The sequence below is a fragment of the Canis lupus genome, chromosome 7 (assembly GCF_003254725.2).
Source record: "Canis lupus dingo isolate Sandy chromosome 7, ASM325472v2, whole genome shotgun sequence".
Classification (NCBI taxonomy): Eukaryota; Metazoa; Chordata; class Mammalia; order Carnivora; family Canidae; genus Canis; species Canis lupus.
In genome coordinates, this window is record NC_064249.1 from 77,385,468 (window position 1) to 77,400,570 (window position 15,103).

The following is a 15,103-nucleotide window of genomic DNA, read 5'->3' on the forward strand; positions in this document are numbered from 1 at the left end:
CTTAGTGATCTTAGAAGGTAGGGAAGCTATGAACCATTTTTGCTGCTGCCGTGTTCTGAGTACTGAGCAAATATTTCTCTCCCTGCCTCAGCCTTTTCCACAGAGACAATGTGGCAACAACTGAACAGAAAGACAAGCTGCCTGCACTGAGGGGAGCTAGGAATCACTCAAAGGGTCTCTTGTGCCATGAAGAGCCTGGATCATGATTTGAGTTCCTGGAAGTTGATAAGCAAGTCTGAGTTGACCCTGCTGTCCCATTTACCTTCCTTTCTTGCCTTCCTCTCCTGACAGTAAGCAAACCCACTGGAAGTCCCATTAGCCTTAGGGCAAGGTTGAGATCACACTTTCATAAAAAATCTGATCCTATCCTCTATCCTTGCTCTGTATACTTCCTTCATCTGCATTTTGCGCAGCACACCATTTGATCCAGAATACTTTGGTTAAAAACTAGTTAATCCAAAACAGTAATTTCATTTACACAAAAAAATATCATCTAATATTTTTTTTCAGTTTACTGAGGTATAATTGACAAAATTGTAGGATATTTAGAGGATACAACGTGATAGTTTGATACATGTACACATTGCGAAAGAGTTCCTCTTATTGAGTTAATTAACACATACATCACCTCATATACTTATCCCATTCCTTTTTTTTTTTTTTTTGGTGAGAATATTGAAATTTTACTCTCTTAACAAACTTCATTTCTTTCTTTCTTTCTTTTTCTTTTTTCTTTTTTTTTTAAGTAGGCTTCATGGCCAGTGTAGAGCCTAACATGGGGCTTGAACTCATGATCAGAGCTGAGATCAAGAGTCAGATGCTCAGGGACACCTGGGTGGATCAGCAGTTGAGCTTCTGCCTTCGACTCAGGGCGTGATCTCCAGTCCAGGGATCAAGTCCCACATCGGATTCCCTGCATGGGGCCTGCTTCTCCCTCTGCCTGTGTCTCTGCCTCTCTCTCTGTGCCTCTCATAAATAAATAAATAAAATCTTAAAAAAAAAAAAAAAGTCAGATGCTCAACCAACTGAACCCAGGCACCCCTTAACAAACTTCACTCCTATAATATAGTCTCATTAGCTATATTCACCACCTTATATATTAGATCCTCTGATCTTATTCATTTTATAGCTGAAAGCTTGTAACCTTTTACCAACGTCGCCCTATTTCTCCCAACCCCCAGTCCCCTGGCACCACTTTATCACTCTCTGTTTCTATGAGTTCAACTTTATTTTTTAGGTTCCACATATAAGTGATACCATGCTTTCTCTTTCTGGCTTATTTCACTTAGCATAATACCCTCCAGGTTCATCCATGTTATCAGAAATGACAGGATTTCCTTCATTTTAAAAGCTGAACAATATTCCATTCTGTGTGTGGCTATATATATATATATATCCACATTTCTTTATCACATTTTCTTTATCCATTCATCTGTCAATAGCGCTTAGGTTATTCACGCACTATTGTGAATAATGCTGCATTATTTTTAAAATTTCTTATTTGGATTCTTTTTTACCATTTTAAGCTAATTAGAATCTATGTTTTTGATAGTGTCTTCACAAATCTTTTAATTTTGAAAATCTGTTGAAAACAAATGTTTCTAATCATCTGTTCATGTTTGCATAATTTTTTTCTGCACAGTGGGGAGAGGAGTATTATATTTAGAAATGTTTATTTTTTTTGAAGATTTATTTATTTATTTGTTCATGACAGACATAGAGAGAGAGAGAGAGAGAGAGAGAGAGAGAGAGACAGAAGCAGGCTCCATGCCAGGAGCCCGACGTGGGACTCGATCCCGGGACTCCAGGACCACGCCCTGGGCCAAAGGCAGGCGCTAAACCACTGAGCCACCCAGGGATCCTGTATTCAGAAATGTTTAAAGCCATTGTGACAAAGACAGGTGGCGCAGGCTTAAGTTGACAGTCCAGTAAAGCCAAGAAAAGGAGATAGAAACTCCTTGACCCAGTTGGACTTCTGCTTATCCTGTGCTGGGCAAATTTCAGAATCCTTTTGGGTTACTTATTTTCTATGTGCTCACATTGCAAAATTAGGAATGTGCTCTCCTTGGCCCTGCTTGAATCTGGAGCCTGCCACAAACATGTACATTCTTCCAGAGGGTAGCTCAAGAGTGGCTGCCCAGGAGCCTGTGCTCTGCAGTAGCTCTGAGACCGGAGGCTTCAGGTTGGCCCTAACATCGCCCTTACTGTGGGTGGGATCCTGCAAAACCTAGGTAGTCAAAACCTGGCTTAACCTTAACAATGTGGCCTCAGAATGTGTCTCCTTGTTTCTGATTCTAAGACTTAGGGAGCAGTGGGTGGTCCCTCTTTCTCTTTTTTTGCACTATTTCCAGAAGACTTCCTCTTTAATCACAAAACTATTTGGAATCCTGCAGAAATACACTCTCATGTTAAATAAACCCATTTTATAGGACACAAAGTTAATACAACAGTCCACTGATGTGAAATAAGAAGCCTAGAACCCTAGTAACATGAGATTTGAAGTATGTCACTTGTTACAAATGTTAGAAAGCATTGCAAATAGCAAACAAAAGGCCAATTAAGTTCTGGAATGCGGATGACATGAGAACAATGTTCATGATATAAATATGAACACTTTTTTCCCCCCTAAGTAATGAAAAGTAGGATTGTCTTTGTAGAAGTTAACTTTAACAACTCCACGAGAGCTCTCTAATATGGGAATAAAAGAAATACCTTTGTTTTACTTTGTTTTCTGTGTCTGGTCTCAGTGATGGTCCTCCCACAACCATCATCACCTCCAAGAGAAATATGCTTGGAAGAGAGAATCATATGAGTCAGTGAATTCTTTAGTGTCCTCGAGGATGGTATTTGTGCAGATGAAAGGGGTGGCTTTGGTCCTAAGAATTAATATTTATTATGAAGTTTCTAGTTCAGCATAATTCATTTTCTGTTCAGCAAATTTAAACAATCACTTTTAAAAGAGCTTTTTATTATAATATTGTTGTTTTATTAAGTGCATTTAGTCATATTAGATTACATTTATGCATACAATACACACATATTCACAGATAATCCCTTAGTATGGAGATACTGCTGTTATGAGTTTGGTTCTCTTGAGTATTTCTTCACTTGATTCTACATCCTGCTACAGCTAATAGATGTTCATCCACTGAGGAACAATTCTCAACCCAACTCTAGGAAGACAAGGTGTCCACTTCAGGCTTTTGAACCTGATGGAATTCTGCATCATCTTCACATTCTTCCTACTGCTGGGACCACAGCTCTCACTGATTGACAGTGACAATGACAGCTGATTGAATTCTGCATCTGCCTCCTGGATTTTTGTATGATGCTACAAACCAAGTTCCAAAGACAATCTAATGACAATCTGTTGCTACATTCATCCACCAGTCCTGCCATCCTCTCTTGAACCCTCCTTAATGTATTTTCCCCCATGCAAAGACATTCCCAACTCAGTTCTAGACCCTCAGTCTGTTCTAGACCCCCGGTCTAGGGAGTCTAGAACCTTCCATGTGCTGCCTTCCATGTGCAAGGCCACCAACTGAAATAACTGGTAATACAGAACCCTAAATCACCCTCTCTTCTCATTGCCCCAACCCTCAAGAGCCCATACGCAATGCAGAAATACCTGTTGAATAAATGAATGCATGAATGAATAAACAAATGTATATGAGGATAAATCCACAGAAAAATATGAAATTTACCTTTGTTTTGCTTCCCCCTTAAATTGGTTTCCTCTCTTGGCAGAAAAGATTCAAATGTTAATGCTGATCAACATTCCTTTTTGTGACAGACAAGTAGAATGCATGTGTCTTATTTAGATCCCATATTCATCCTTCCAGGTTAAAAATATTCTAGTTTAATAGCAGTGGCTGCCTTAGAAATGGAAATTATTTTTTTTTAAGATTTTATTTATTTATTCATGAGAGACACAGGGAGAGAGAGAGAGAGGCAGAGACATAGGCAGAGTGAGAAGTCGGTTCCATGCAGGGAGCCCGATGTGGGACTTGATCCCTGGTCTCCAGGATCAGATCCCAGGTCTCCAGGATCACTCCCTGGGTTAAAGGCGGTGCTAAACTGCTGAGCCACCCAGGCTGCCCAGAAATGGAATTCTTAGTGCAATGCTATATTATTTTTTTAATTTTTATTTATTTATGATAGTCACAGAGAGAGAGAGAGGCAGAGACACAGGCAGAGGGAGAAGCAGGCTCCATGCACCGGGAGCCCGACTGGGATTCGATCCCGGGTCTCCAGGATCGCGCCCTGGGCTAAAGGCAGGCACCAAACCGCTGTGCCACCCAGGGATCCCTGCAATGCTATGTCAGCTAGCTTTCTTCTGTCAGCTATATATTATTCCCCAAAGGTGATGTGCTCTCTCTGTCTTCATGTGTGTATACACAAACACATATAAAGACACACATATATTCATCTATACTAAAAAGTGCTTTCTATGTTTAAGTTCCAAATAGACTTCTTTTTCTCCGAATAGATTTCTTAAAGCCTAAAATAAAACATTGCCTTAATGAAAACATGACTGATTTTGATAATTGCCAGAAACTCCATCTGCTTTCCAAAGGCTTGTGAACTTCTTAAAGGGCTCCTTGCAACAGAGCTGGTTCAGGAAGCTTGTTTATTTATTGTTTGTTTAACTCTAAGGATGGGAGTTGATGCAGACTATTAGGACTAAAGAGGGAGTATTTTAAACGAAGAAGGGGCACCTGGGTGGCTCATGGTTGAGCCTCTGCCTTTCGCTCAGGTCATGATCCTGGGGTCCTGGGATCCAGTCCTGCTCGGGCTCCCCGCGGGGAGCCTGCTTCTCCCTCCGCTTTGTCTCTGTGTCTCTCAGGAGTAAATAAATAAAATCTTTTTAAAAAATAAACAAAGAAGAAGGATATGTGAAAAAATGGAGAACTGTCAGGTGAAGAAAGGTCTGGGAGGACTGAGCACATTCATTGACTTCCCCCTTTCTGCAGTTATCAAAACAACCTGAAAAAGAAAGTGCAAGTATCAACACTTTCAAAAGCCAGTGTCTGTGTAATGAAGACATAAAGCTTCAAGATGAATTTCCTTCATTCGGGGCTGGTCATTGTTCCATCCACTTCAAAATGTCAAGTGTCTCAATAATTGAATTAAAGGCAGCAGAATCTCACTGTATCTTCCTCTCAAATGCTATTAATAACTTTGTAGCATTTTGTATGAACCAACAAACAAACTTTCTCCACCATAATGTAACAATGCTTTTTTAGGTTTAAAAAAAAACAAAACTTTGCAAATGGAACATAAGCTTTCAATAAAAAGGCAGAGAAACGTTTCCCTTAAAGCAATCCAGTTTTAAAATATAGGCAGATGGAAGAGTTTTTAGTAAGGTGGCTCCTCTCCATCCATTTTCAACCCCAAGAACCTCCCCCATCCAGCAGTGAGATCAGAGGGTGAATTACCCTAAGCCAAGAGTGGGGGGTATTCTCAGGAGAGCTCAGAACAAAGCTTACCCATTTGGTCAGTGAGGACAAAAAATAAATAAAATTTTTGAAAAAGATATGATAAGGCCGAGGCTGTGTCCCTCCCAACCCCAGTAGATGGAGATGGGGGAGGAGCGCTGTAAAGAAAGAGTTAATGTTTTAAGGCCACCCACTCTGCCCCCTCCTGCAGAAAGGCGGAGCTGGGGGTAGTTGGAGAGGAGGTCTTTTCCTGGAAAACTTTAGGAAGCTTGGGCCTCTTCCTGGCAAGACCTGGGAAGCAAGCACGACCTGATTTCCTTCCATAGGACACCAGCTTGGGGGAGGGTGAGCCAGCAAAGGAGAAAACGCCCAAGCTGGAAATACCAGGCTGGGAACCTCCCCTGGGGAGCATTCACTATCTGCAGTGCCCCAGAGAGGGGGTGCCCGAGCCCCGAGGGGGCCTAGGGGTCAAAGCGAAAGCCAGTAGGGCCTATTAGTACCCCATATCAGGATGGCCAAGGCTGTCAAAGGAAGGAATGACCATAGTGGCCTGGACGGGGCAGGTCCCACGTCAGCATCCTGCAGGTATAAGACAGACCAAGGATCAAGGGGCAGGTGTCTTCCCCCGGGGCTGAGCTCCCTTTGATTGGACCTACCTAGGGAAAAGGGCGACAACCCAAAGCCGAATTAATTGAATTTTGAACTTGAAAAGTCTGAAAACTCACTGACATATCTGAGTTGTCCTAGAAGGAAGTTTTCTGCCACTGACAGGAGGGGAAGCTAGAAAGAGAATCCAGTTATGGGGAAATAGAGAGAGTTGCAAGTAGTACCTCAGAGTCTATGGATTGCAAAATACGATCTGCTCTGCTAGTATCATTAATTTCATGACCTTCCTCATGAAGAATTTCTGATGCATGGAACTAGAAATATTGGGAATTTATTTTACAGAACTGAGGTCTTGCAGGTTACGTTAACAGAATGAATCATCAATGATTGAAGTATAATTTCATTGTCTCCAGGATCTACGATGGTGGAATCCACAGACATAGAATCCAGGTAAGCAGTGAGTGAAGAAAATAGGAAAGAAGAAATAGAGTCCCAGGAGAACTTTGAAAAATTCTGAATGCCAGGGACGCCTGGGTGGCTCAGCGGTTGAGCCTCTTGTCTTTGGTTCAGGGCGTGATCCCAGGGTCCCGGATCCCTCTCTCAATCCCTCATCATACTCCCTGAGGGGAGCCTGCTTCTCCCTCTGCCTGTGTCTCTCTCTGCCTCTCTCTCAGCATCTCTCATGAATAAATAAATAAAATCTTAAAAAAAAATTCTGAAAGCACACCAGGTGAATTCTAGGGAATTATCTGGTACAAGGTCATACTCAGCAGGAGGCATAATGCCCACCACTTTGCATTAACCCCTTCCTCAATGAGAATAACGACTTGGGAGGTTTTTCCAGAGTAGGAAAAAGCATCTCTAGTTTTACAGTGGAAGTAAATGAGGAGAAATAACCTTTGGAGAATTTTTTTTATAGAGAATTCCACTGGAGCAGAGCTTTGCAAGGACTCCTAGAATTGTTGTTTGTTGGGTGATCTTTAAATACAGAGCATTTTTTGGTAATCACCTGTCTGACTTAATTTAGTGAGAATGTGGTGATGTCTGACTCGATTATTGCATAAGTGATCCCCCCCCACACACACACACAGCTTGGCAGGGAGCTGGGTGGTGGGCAGAAGGGTTGGCTCTGTTGTTCCATCCTGGAGACCCAGGCTCCCTACTGCCTGCTACAAGGCCTCTTGGCTGAGAAAAGCTCCTTATAACCCTAAGTGTAGTGATGCACAGGCAACCCTCTTTGGCTCCCAACTGTATCAGTTTGCCAAAGCTGCTATGATAAAGTACCCCAGACTGGGTGGCTTAAAAACAGAAATGTATTTTCTCACAGTTCTGGAGGCAAGAAATCAAAGGTCAACGTATCCAAAAGTTTGGTTTCCTGTGAGGCCTCTCTTCTTTCTTTGTAGCTGACCTTCTCCCTCTTTATGCGTGTGCCCAAATTCCTTTTCTCTTTTTCTTTCTTTTTTAAGATTTATTTATTTGAGAGAGAGAGAGAGAGTGTGTGTGCACAAGAGGAGAGGGGAGGGAGAGAATCTCAAATAGACTGCCCACTGAGCACTGAGCCCTGAGGCTCCATCTCATGACCCTGAGATCATGATCTGAGCCAAAACCAAGTCAGACGCTCAGCTGAGTCACCCAGGCACCCCCAAATTCCCTTTTCTTAAAAAGACATCAGTCATATTCGATTAGGGCTCACCCTAAGAACCTCATTTTAGCATAATTACCTATTTAAAGGCCCTATCTCTGGTTACAGTCACATTCTGAGGTCTAGAAGTTAGGACTTCAACATAAGAACTTCAAGGGCAACAGAATTCAGCCCGTAAGACCAACTTTCCACACCTGAGGCTAAGAATGGTCAAATGTTACCTGGGGCCTACTTCTGGGGATTCAGATGAGATGAAACAACAAAGCTCTTCAAATGTCCCAATCAGTGAGTCTTGGCCCTGGAGAATAAGATCAGATTTCAGGGTAATCTGGGAAGCTAGAAAAGTGGGTAGAATAGAAAAACTTTGTTGACAATTTATTTAGACTTTGCTTTTTCCAGAAAGGATATGAGAAGGGACTCCCAGATTAATAAGGATATAAAGGGCAAGGCAAAAAGGAGATAATCTGTCCTTAATGCCCTTCTACCTTCTCACTGACTCCGACCCCACCCTCTCTTCTTTGGCTCCCTGTGCAGTCACCTTACATTCTACCTCCTGGTGACCAGAGCGCCCACTGAGGCTGTACCCTCAGGGTGGGGTATATGGGACAGTGAAGAAGTAGTTTTTCAAGACAGAACACTGTATTCTAGGGGCTTACCAAAGCAAATGTGATTTCCCAGGGCCTCTGAAAGAGATAACAACCAGAGTAGCATACAGGTCATCATGGTGAAGAACTATGTTGTTTCCATGGAGGATTGTCAGTAAAGCATGAGAAACTTGGATGATCTGTTAGACAAAGTTGATTTCAATATTGAATGATTAACAGGTAATTATTAAACACCTATTACGTGCCAAGCAATATGCTGATCACTTCAGGGTACACGAATAAGTCAGTCATTAATAATAGTAGCAAACACAAAACTGCCAAACACATGTATACTAACCCATATAATACTTAACAAAAAACAAAAATAAAAATTAAAAAAACACCATTTTTTGAGGAACAATTAAAACTGAAGCAAAGAAGGTTATTTGTAAGTTGCTCAAATCCACACAGCAAGGAAGAAATGAGGCCAATATTCTCACTTAGGAAAATCTGGCTGGCTCTAAACTTTGTACTGGCAAAAACCACATGATTCTACCTTAAGATACTTGAGAGTTAAGCAATGAAGTTATGAAGTCTTTTTCTCTAGATATTTAGATAAGCTAAACACAAGAGCTTATCTAAATATATAATTGAGCTCCTAGATGGATCCAGGACAGGGAGTAGGGGGGAGATATGTTCAGAAAGGGAAGCTAAGAAGGCACCAAAGAGAAATGTTCTAACTTCCTAATCTTGCTTGGTGTTGGAAGGGACCTCTAATGAAAACCTGCCATGAAGGTCAACAATTGGCTGCATTTAATTTTAAAGTGAAGCATTCAGAACATAGTCTTAAGTATGGAGTCTGAAGTCCAACTCCATAGCCTGAAAACCAAAAAGAATAGGAACAGAAAAGATGGAGCAGAGCATGTCTTTAACTGCCCCCAAATGGCCCTTGTGGGAGATGGGGCAATTCTTGGCCTAGTTTTCTGAGGGCAAGGCTAGAGTGCGAGACTAAAGCCCTGCCCAGCTCTGGCTTCCTAATTCCTCCTTATTGTTTGCAATTTTCATCTCTTACACCGTAGACCTAAATTTTCTTTACAAGATATTTCAACATTGAGCGCTCACAGATACAAAATCTAAAAACATTTAACCCCATCGTTAGGTTAACTGTGTAAAGGACGTCCCAAAGTTCTGGTACAAACTCCCACTGTTCTCCCAGACTAAGAAGTGACACTCCAGAATCAGTTTCTATGGGTCAGCATATTTTGTAAAGGAGCAGGCACAACAGCTTATGAAATTAAACTCCTGGACACTAGAGACACCCTCTCAGGAAGAGCCTTGTATTTGTGTTTAGGCGGTTGGTGCCAGTGTGCAGCAGCTCTAAAGAATCCAAGGTCTAAAAGGTCACGCCTCCTGACAAAGAGTAGTCACAGTTTGGGCTGCACATCGGAGTTCTGAGCACAGGCAGTTTGCAAGACCAACTGTCATCGTAGCGTGTGGTTTTTGCTGGGGTGAAGGCTTCTTTTTTTTGTTTGTTTTTTCTTGTGGGGGGGTGAAGGCTTCTCCTTTGCATCCGGACTTTCAGGAACACAGGCGCTTTGTGAAGACGGGCCCCCGCGAGCAACCCGAGCAACCCGAGCAACCCGTCAGCCGCTGAAGGCAGCTCCTCGGCCCCGCCACACCCGGCCCTGTGCGCGCCGACCGCCTGGCTGGGGCGAGAGGGCCGGGGGCACCCCCAGCTGGGGCAGATCCTGTGCCCGCTGGAGCCGGGGCCACGGCCGCGCACCGCCCCCGCCCCGGGGCCTTGCTCCAGTCCCGTTCCAGGCTTCCGTCCCAGGCCCACAGTCCCCAGCACTCCTTTCTCGTCCCGGGAGAGCGCAGGGCCGGGTCAGCGCGGAGCAGGCGGGGCGGGGGGGGCCGGACGGGAGCTGGGCTCCGCGCGCGCCGGAGTCCTCGCCGGGAGGGGCGGGGCCTGGGAGGGCGGTGGGGGCGGGGCTCGGGCGGGGGCGTGGCCCTGCGGGGCGGGGCCAACCTCAGGGGGGATCTGGAGGAGCGAGAGGCGCGGCTCGGAGGGGGCGGGGCCAGAGGCCGGGAGCTGGGCTCCGCGCGCGCGCGAGTCCTCGCCGGGAGGGGCGGGGCCTGGGAGGGCGGTGGGGGCGGGGCTCGGGGCGGGGGCGGGGCCCTGCGGGGCGGGGCCAACCTCAGGGGTGGTCTGGAGGAGCGAGGAGCGAGAGGCGCGGCTCGGAGGGGGCGGGGCCAGAGGCCGGGAGCTGGGCTCCGCGCGCGCCCGAGTCCTCGCCGGGAGGGGCGGGGCCCCGGAGGGGTGGGGGCGGGCCCGGGGCGGGGCCGGGGCGGGGCGCGGGCAGGGCCGGGGCGGGGGGCGGGGCGCGGGACGCACCGCGCGGCTCCCGGGGCCACGGCCCGCTCCCTGCCCTTCCCGCGGGCGCAGCTGTGGGGCGGGCGGAGGCCGAGACGCCGAGTGGCGGGACGAGGAGAAAGCGGTGCGGAGCCTGGCGTCCGGGCGGCGGGAGCCGGTGGGGGCCCGGCGAGCAGGGCCGGAGGTGGCGGGGCCCGGCGAGGCCACGATGAAGCCGAACGGCGAGGACGAGGCGCCGCCCGCCGGGGGCCCCTGGGAGGAGTGCTTCGAGGCGGCGGTGCAGCTGGCGCTGCGGGCGGGACAGGTGAGCCCGCGGGCCCCTCCCGGACGGCGCGGTCCTGCGAGCGCAGCCCCGGAGGGCCGGGCCGGGCGCCCCTCGAAACTTGGCAGAGTCCGCGCAGACTCCCGTGGACGGAGGAAGCCCTCCGGGGCTGGGGGAGCGAGCAGCTAGACGCGCGGGGCTGCGGACCGGGCGGGGCGGCCCGGGGTGCGGGGAGGCCCCCGTCCGGGGTCGGCGGCTGGGGGTGAACGAAGCCGTTGTTGGTGCGGCGCAGGAGCCGTCCAGGAGCCGGGGGCTGAGCGGGGCCGCCACCCCGGAAGCACGCCCCACGCGGCCCCTGTCCTGTGTCGGTGCGATGTCTAACTGTGGGTGACTTGACCCTTGCGTCGGAGGCCGGAGGCCCGAGGTTAGAGCGCATTGGCTGCGCGGACCAGTGCCGGGATTTAAAAAGCCCCCCGGGCATTGGGCTTGAATGCCGCGGCAGCTGTTTGTGTTTAAGGACCTTTGAGAAGAGCCTGCGGCCGGGACGTGGGTGCGCTTCCCCCACGTTGACACCCCTGGCGCAGGAGCTCTTGGCCCGCTTGCTGTTTGATGGTCTTCCCTCCAGCATCCTGAATCTGGACCTGGAGGGACTTGGTACACTGACCAGAGGAAGGATGAAAATCAAGCAGCAGAGCGAGAACGTGTGACTCGAGTTTGAAAAGGGAGTGCAGTTCGACTTTTCTCACTTTCAGTTTTGCGTGTGGTTACTACCCACCTTCTCCTCAGTACCCCAGTCAGTGCCTGGCGCATTGTAGGCTCCAAGTCCTTGCAGTGAAGGAGCCCTGGTGGTTGTCCCAGGACCATCATGGCCCGTGGGACTGGGAAGATGGCTTACTCCTGCCTGGCTTGTCAAGGCATACGATGCTTCCGGTGATTTGGAGGGTCGGAAGGACAGAAGCAGCACTGTGAGCAGATTGACTTTTTCTATCCAAGCATCATTTTCTTCTTCAGGTCTAGCAGTATGAAAATGCTCTGCAGGTTTTCCCGGGGTGTTCAAGTCAGGCTCTTACCCACCCTGAATTTGTCACGTGCTCAGGGGACAGTGCTTCACCTTGGTGTGAATCCTCTAATCCCCTTTAGAAGTTCATTTCGACACTGAGCAGACCCATTTTGTGTTGGAGGGCCCTCCTTCTGTGGTTTTAAAGATGCAAGATTCAGCCTGTAGGGAAGGCATGACTGAAAAGGTGGGTTGTGAAACTTCATCCTGTGGCTCTGTCACCTTTCCTTCCTATGGGAGGAGGACTCCAAACTTTGAGAGCTAGAATGCTGAGGTTTGTAGTTACGGGGCAAACATTCCTACTGGAAAGCAGATCCACTACGTGCAGGGAGCACTTGCTCTCGCCCTCCTCCCTCGCTCTGAGGCCCCTCACTTCCTTTCCAGAGTGAGCATCATCAGGATATTTAGTAACTTTTAGGTTCCACCATAAAACTCTTCTTCCTTGAGACTTTAAGGAGAAGCCAGCTTAGGATTCTGATACTACACTGTAAACCCTGGTGAGTTGTGATGGCTTTCTATGGTTTTTCAAATTGAAATCCTTGAAGACACAGAAGTGTCTTTAAAACCTTTATTTTATTGAACAGATGCTTATACAGAACTTGTAATATGGCAGGCACAATTCTAAAGGCCTTATTAAGAGATATCTTAAGTTTTCTCAACTTGCCAACAACAAAAAAACTTTTTGAGAGTGGGAGAGGGATAAAATAAAGATTCTGCTATTAGGAGTCCGATCAGGGAGCCCAGAGTCCTGGGCATTATGTGATGCTTCCTGCCTGCTGGGCAGTGGAGGGAAGAGTGGCCGGAATGGTCTATGCCTGGAACAAACAGAAGCCACACAAGGTCATTGCAACCTGTGTAAAAGTGGGACAGATCGTCTTAATAATGTTCTCACAGGAATCGAGTGCTGATTGGAAAAAAATCTGGTCTTTAGCCAGATACCCCAAAGAGGGATGAAAAGGTAGTTAGTGCTGATCCATTTCTGAATCCTCCTTAGCTAAGGAGTATTTGGCAGAGTTACAGTGGCCCTGTGGCCCAACATGCCCACCCCCTCACCAGTACCCAAAGTTCTATTTTATTAAGTTTGTTCCTCTCAGCTGCTCCTGGGACAGTTGTGTGTGCTGAATTCCTGAGTCTGGGTTCTATATGCTGAAAGTAGTGTTGTGGGTCTGGGGGGGTGGGGAGAGACCTCCGAAGAGATGAATGTCTCTGCCCTTCACCTTTCAGACATAGGTTTGGGATCAGGGCAGCCCTGCACACTTTGCTGCCACCTCCCCTTTACCCCATCCTGAGAGGTCTCTCTAAAAGCCACTTGCCCCAAAGTGCTGCCCTGTCCACAGTGGCTGCCCGGCTCCTCCTCCCTTCTTCCTCGCGTCTCCCCAACCCATTCCTTTTTTTTTTTTAAGATTTTATTATTTATTCATGAGACACACACACACACACACACACACAGAGGCAGAGACATGGGCAGAGGGAGAAGCAGGCTTCACACAGGGAGCCCGATGTGGGACTCCATCCTGGGACGCGGGGATCACACCCTGTGCTGAAGGCAGGCACTAAACCTCTGAGCCACCCAGGGATTCCCCCCCACCGCAACCCATTCCTGCAGGGCCCAACCACTCATGCTGGTGCTACGCAGCAGTGCGTCCCTGGCTGTGGGGCTTCAGGGGGAAGACAGTGGCTTTAGTTCCACCGCTGTCACCACCACAAATACAAATAGTAATATTCACTGAAATGGGTGCTTATTATCTTTGATGTATGAACAGAAGTATCTCAGAAAACTACTTCTTTTAATTGTCCCATAGAGTAGATCCAGGTTTTGTTGGACCTGAAGCTTAGACAATTTAGGAGCCTTCTTTAAGAAAAAAAATGCAAAATTACAAATTGAAAATTAGGTATAAACACTGTTTAGAATAAGAAAAATCACAACAGTATACATTTTTTAAAAAAAGATCTTATTTATTTGACAGAGCACACAAGCAGGGGGAGTGGCAGGCAGAGGGAGGGGGAGACAGAAGGCAGAGAGAGGCAGAGGGAGAAGCAGGGTCCCTGGTGAGCAGGGAACCCAATGTGGGGTTTGATCCCAAGACCCTGGGACCTGAACTAAAGACAGGTACTTAATTGACTGAGCCACTCAGGTGCCCCACAACAGTATAAATTTTAAGATGCTAACAAATATAACAAAATGCATAAAAATAATTCTTTTTTTAAAAAAAGGTTGTATTTATTCATGAGATACACATAGAGAAGCAGGCTCCCTGTGGAGAGCCGGATGCAGGACTTGCTCCTAGGACCCCAGGATCATGACTTGAGCCAAAGGCAGAGGTTCAACCACTGAGCCACCCAGGCACCGCATAAAAATAATTCTTTAGCTGCTTCTCAATCTTCTGTAATACTTTTTTCTCACATTTTTGGCTTCATATTTATGCCTTTGAATGACAAGGATTTTGTGGTATTTTTAAAAATATTTTATTTATTTATTCATGAGAGACACAAAGAGAGAGTCAGAGACACAGGCAGAGGGAGAAGCAGGCTCCATGCCGGGAGCCCAATGCGGGACTCAATCCCAGGACCCCGGGATCATGACCTGAGCTGAAGGCAGAGGCTCAACCATGGAACCACCCAGGCACCCCGATTTTGTGGTATTTTGAATGGAGCCAATAGATAAGTCCAGGTTTTCCTGTAGCATGACTAATTGAAATTGATTACTGATAGTCTAAACAAGTTTATTTAGGCTTCAAACTTATTATTGGTAGGATTATTGGTAGGATCCTATAAATTTTTAGGATTGCCGTCAAATTTGAGAATCCCGTCAATTTTCTTCTATATGTTAGTTGTAAGACATGGAAGAATTTTCTGCAGACTTCTAGTTCCATGTGGTTGCCTGTTTCTTTCCACCATCCCACGTGCCAGTTTGCACAGCACACACGCGCATGCTCCTCTGGCCCTGCCTGCCAGGTCCCCAGGCCAAGTCAGTCAGCGTGGTGGACAGTAGAAGCATTTCTGGAAGCCATTCCTCCACAGGATGGCTAATAATAACTTACAGACAGGTGTGCTGCAAACCCCACAGATCGTTCCAGTCAGGCCCAAAGTAAATTTCATGTCCACTCAACTTGCCTTTAGCCAAGTACGCCAGGACCCAC

General features: G+C 47.0%; 1 protein-coding gene and 1 long non-coding RNA gene across 3 annotated transcripts in view; one reads left to right on the forward strand and one right to left on the reverse strand.

Moving 5' to 3' along the window:
• Positions 1-2,963: 2,963 nt before the first annotated feature.
• Positions 2,964-9,888, reverse strand: LOC112648096 (uncharacterized). Its single transcript, XR_003128745.3, has 3 exons — positions 8,343-9,888; positions 7,908-7,984; positions 2,964-3,331 (listed from the first exon to the last, which is right to left on the reverse strand). It is a non-coding gene; the product is annotated as an uncharacterized LOC112648096 (long non-coding RNA).
• Positions 9,889-10,668: 780 nt separating this feature from the next.
• Positions 10,669-15,103, forward strand: part of IMPA2 (inositol monophosphatase 2) — a 45,482-nt gene continuing 41,047 nt past the window's right edge. The window contains exon 1 of one of the 2 annotated variants that reach the window (XM_025429561.3): positions 10,669-10,948. In XM_025429561.3, the coding sequence (XP_025285346.1) occupies positions 10,853-10,948 (96 nt within the window). In that variant the 5' untranslated portion in view covers positions 10,669-10,852. Of the gene's footprint in view, positions 10,949-12,123; positions 12,151-15,103 lie in introns of those variants that run through there. The other variant, XM_025429562.2, reaches the window with a different exon arrangement.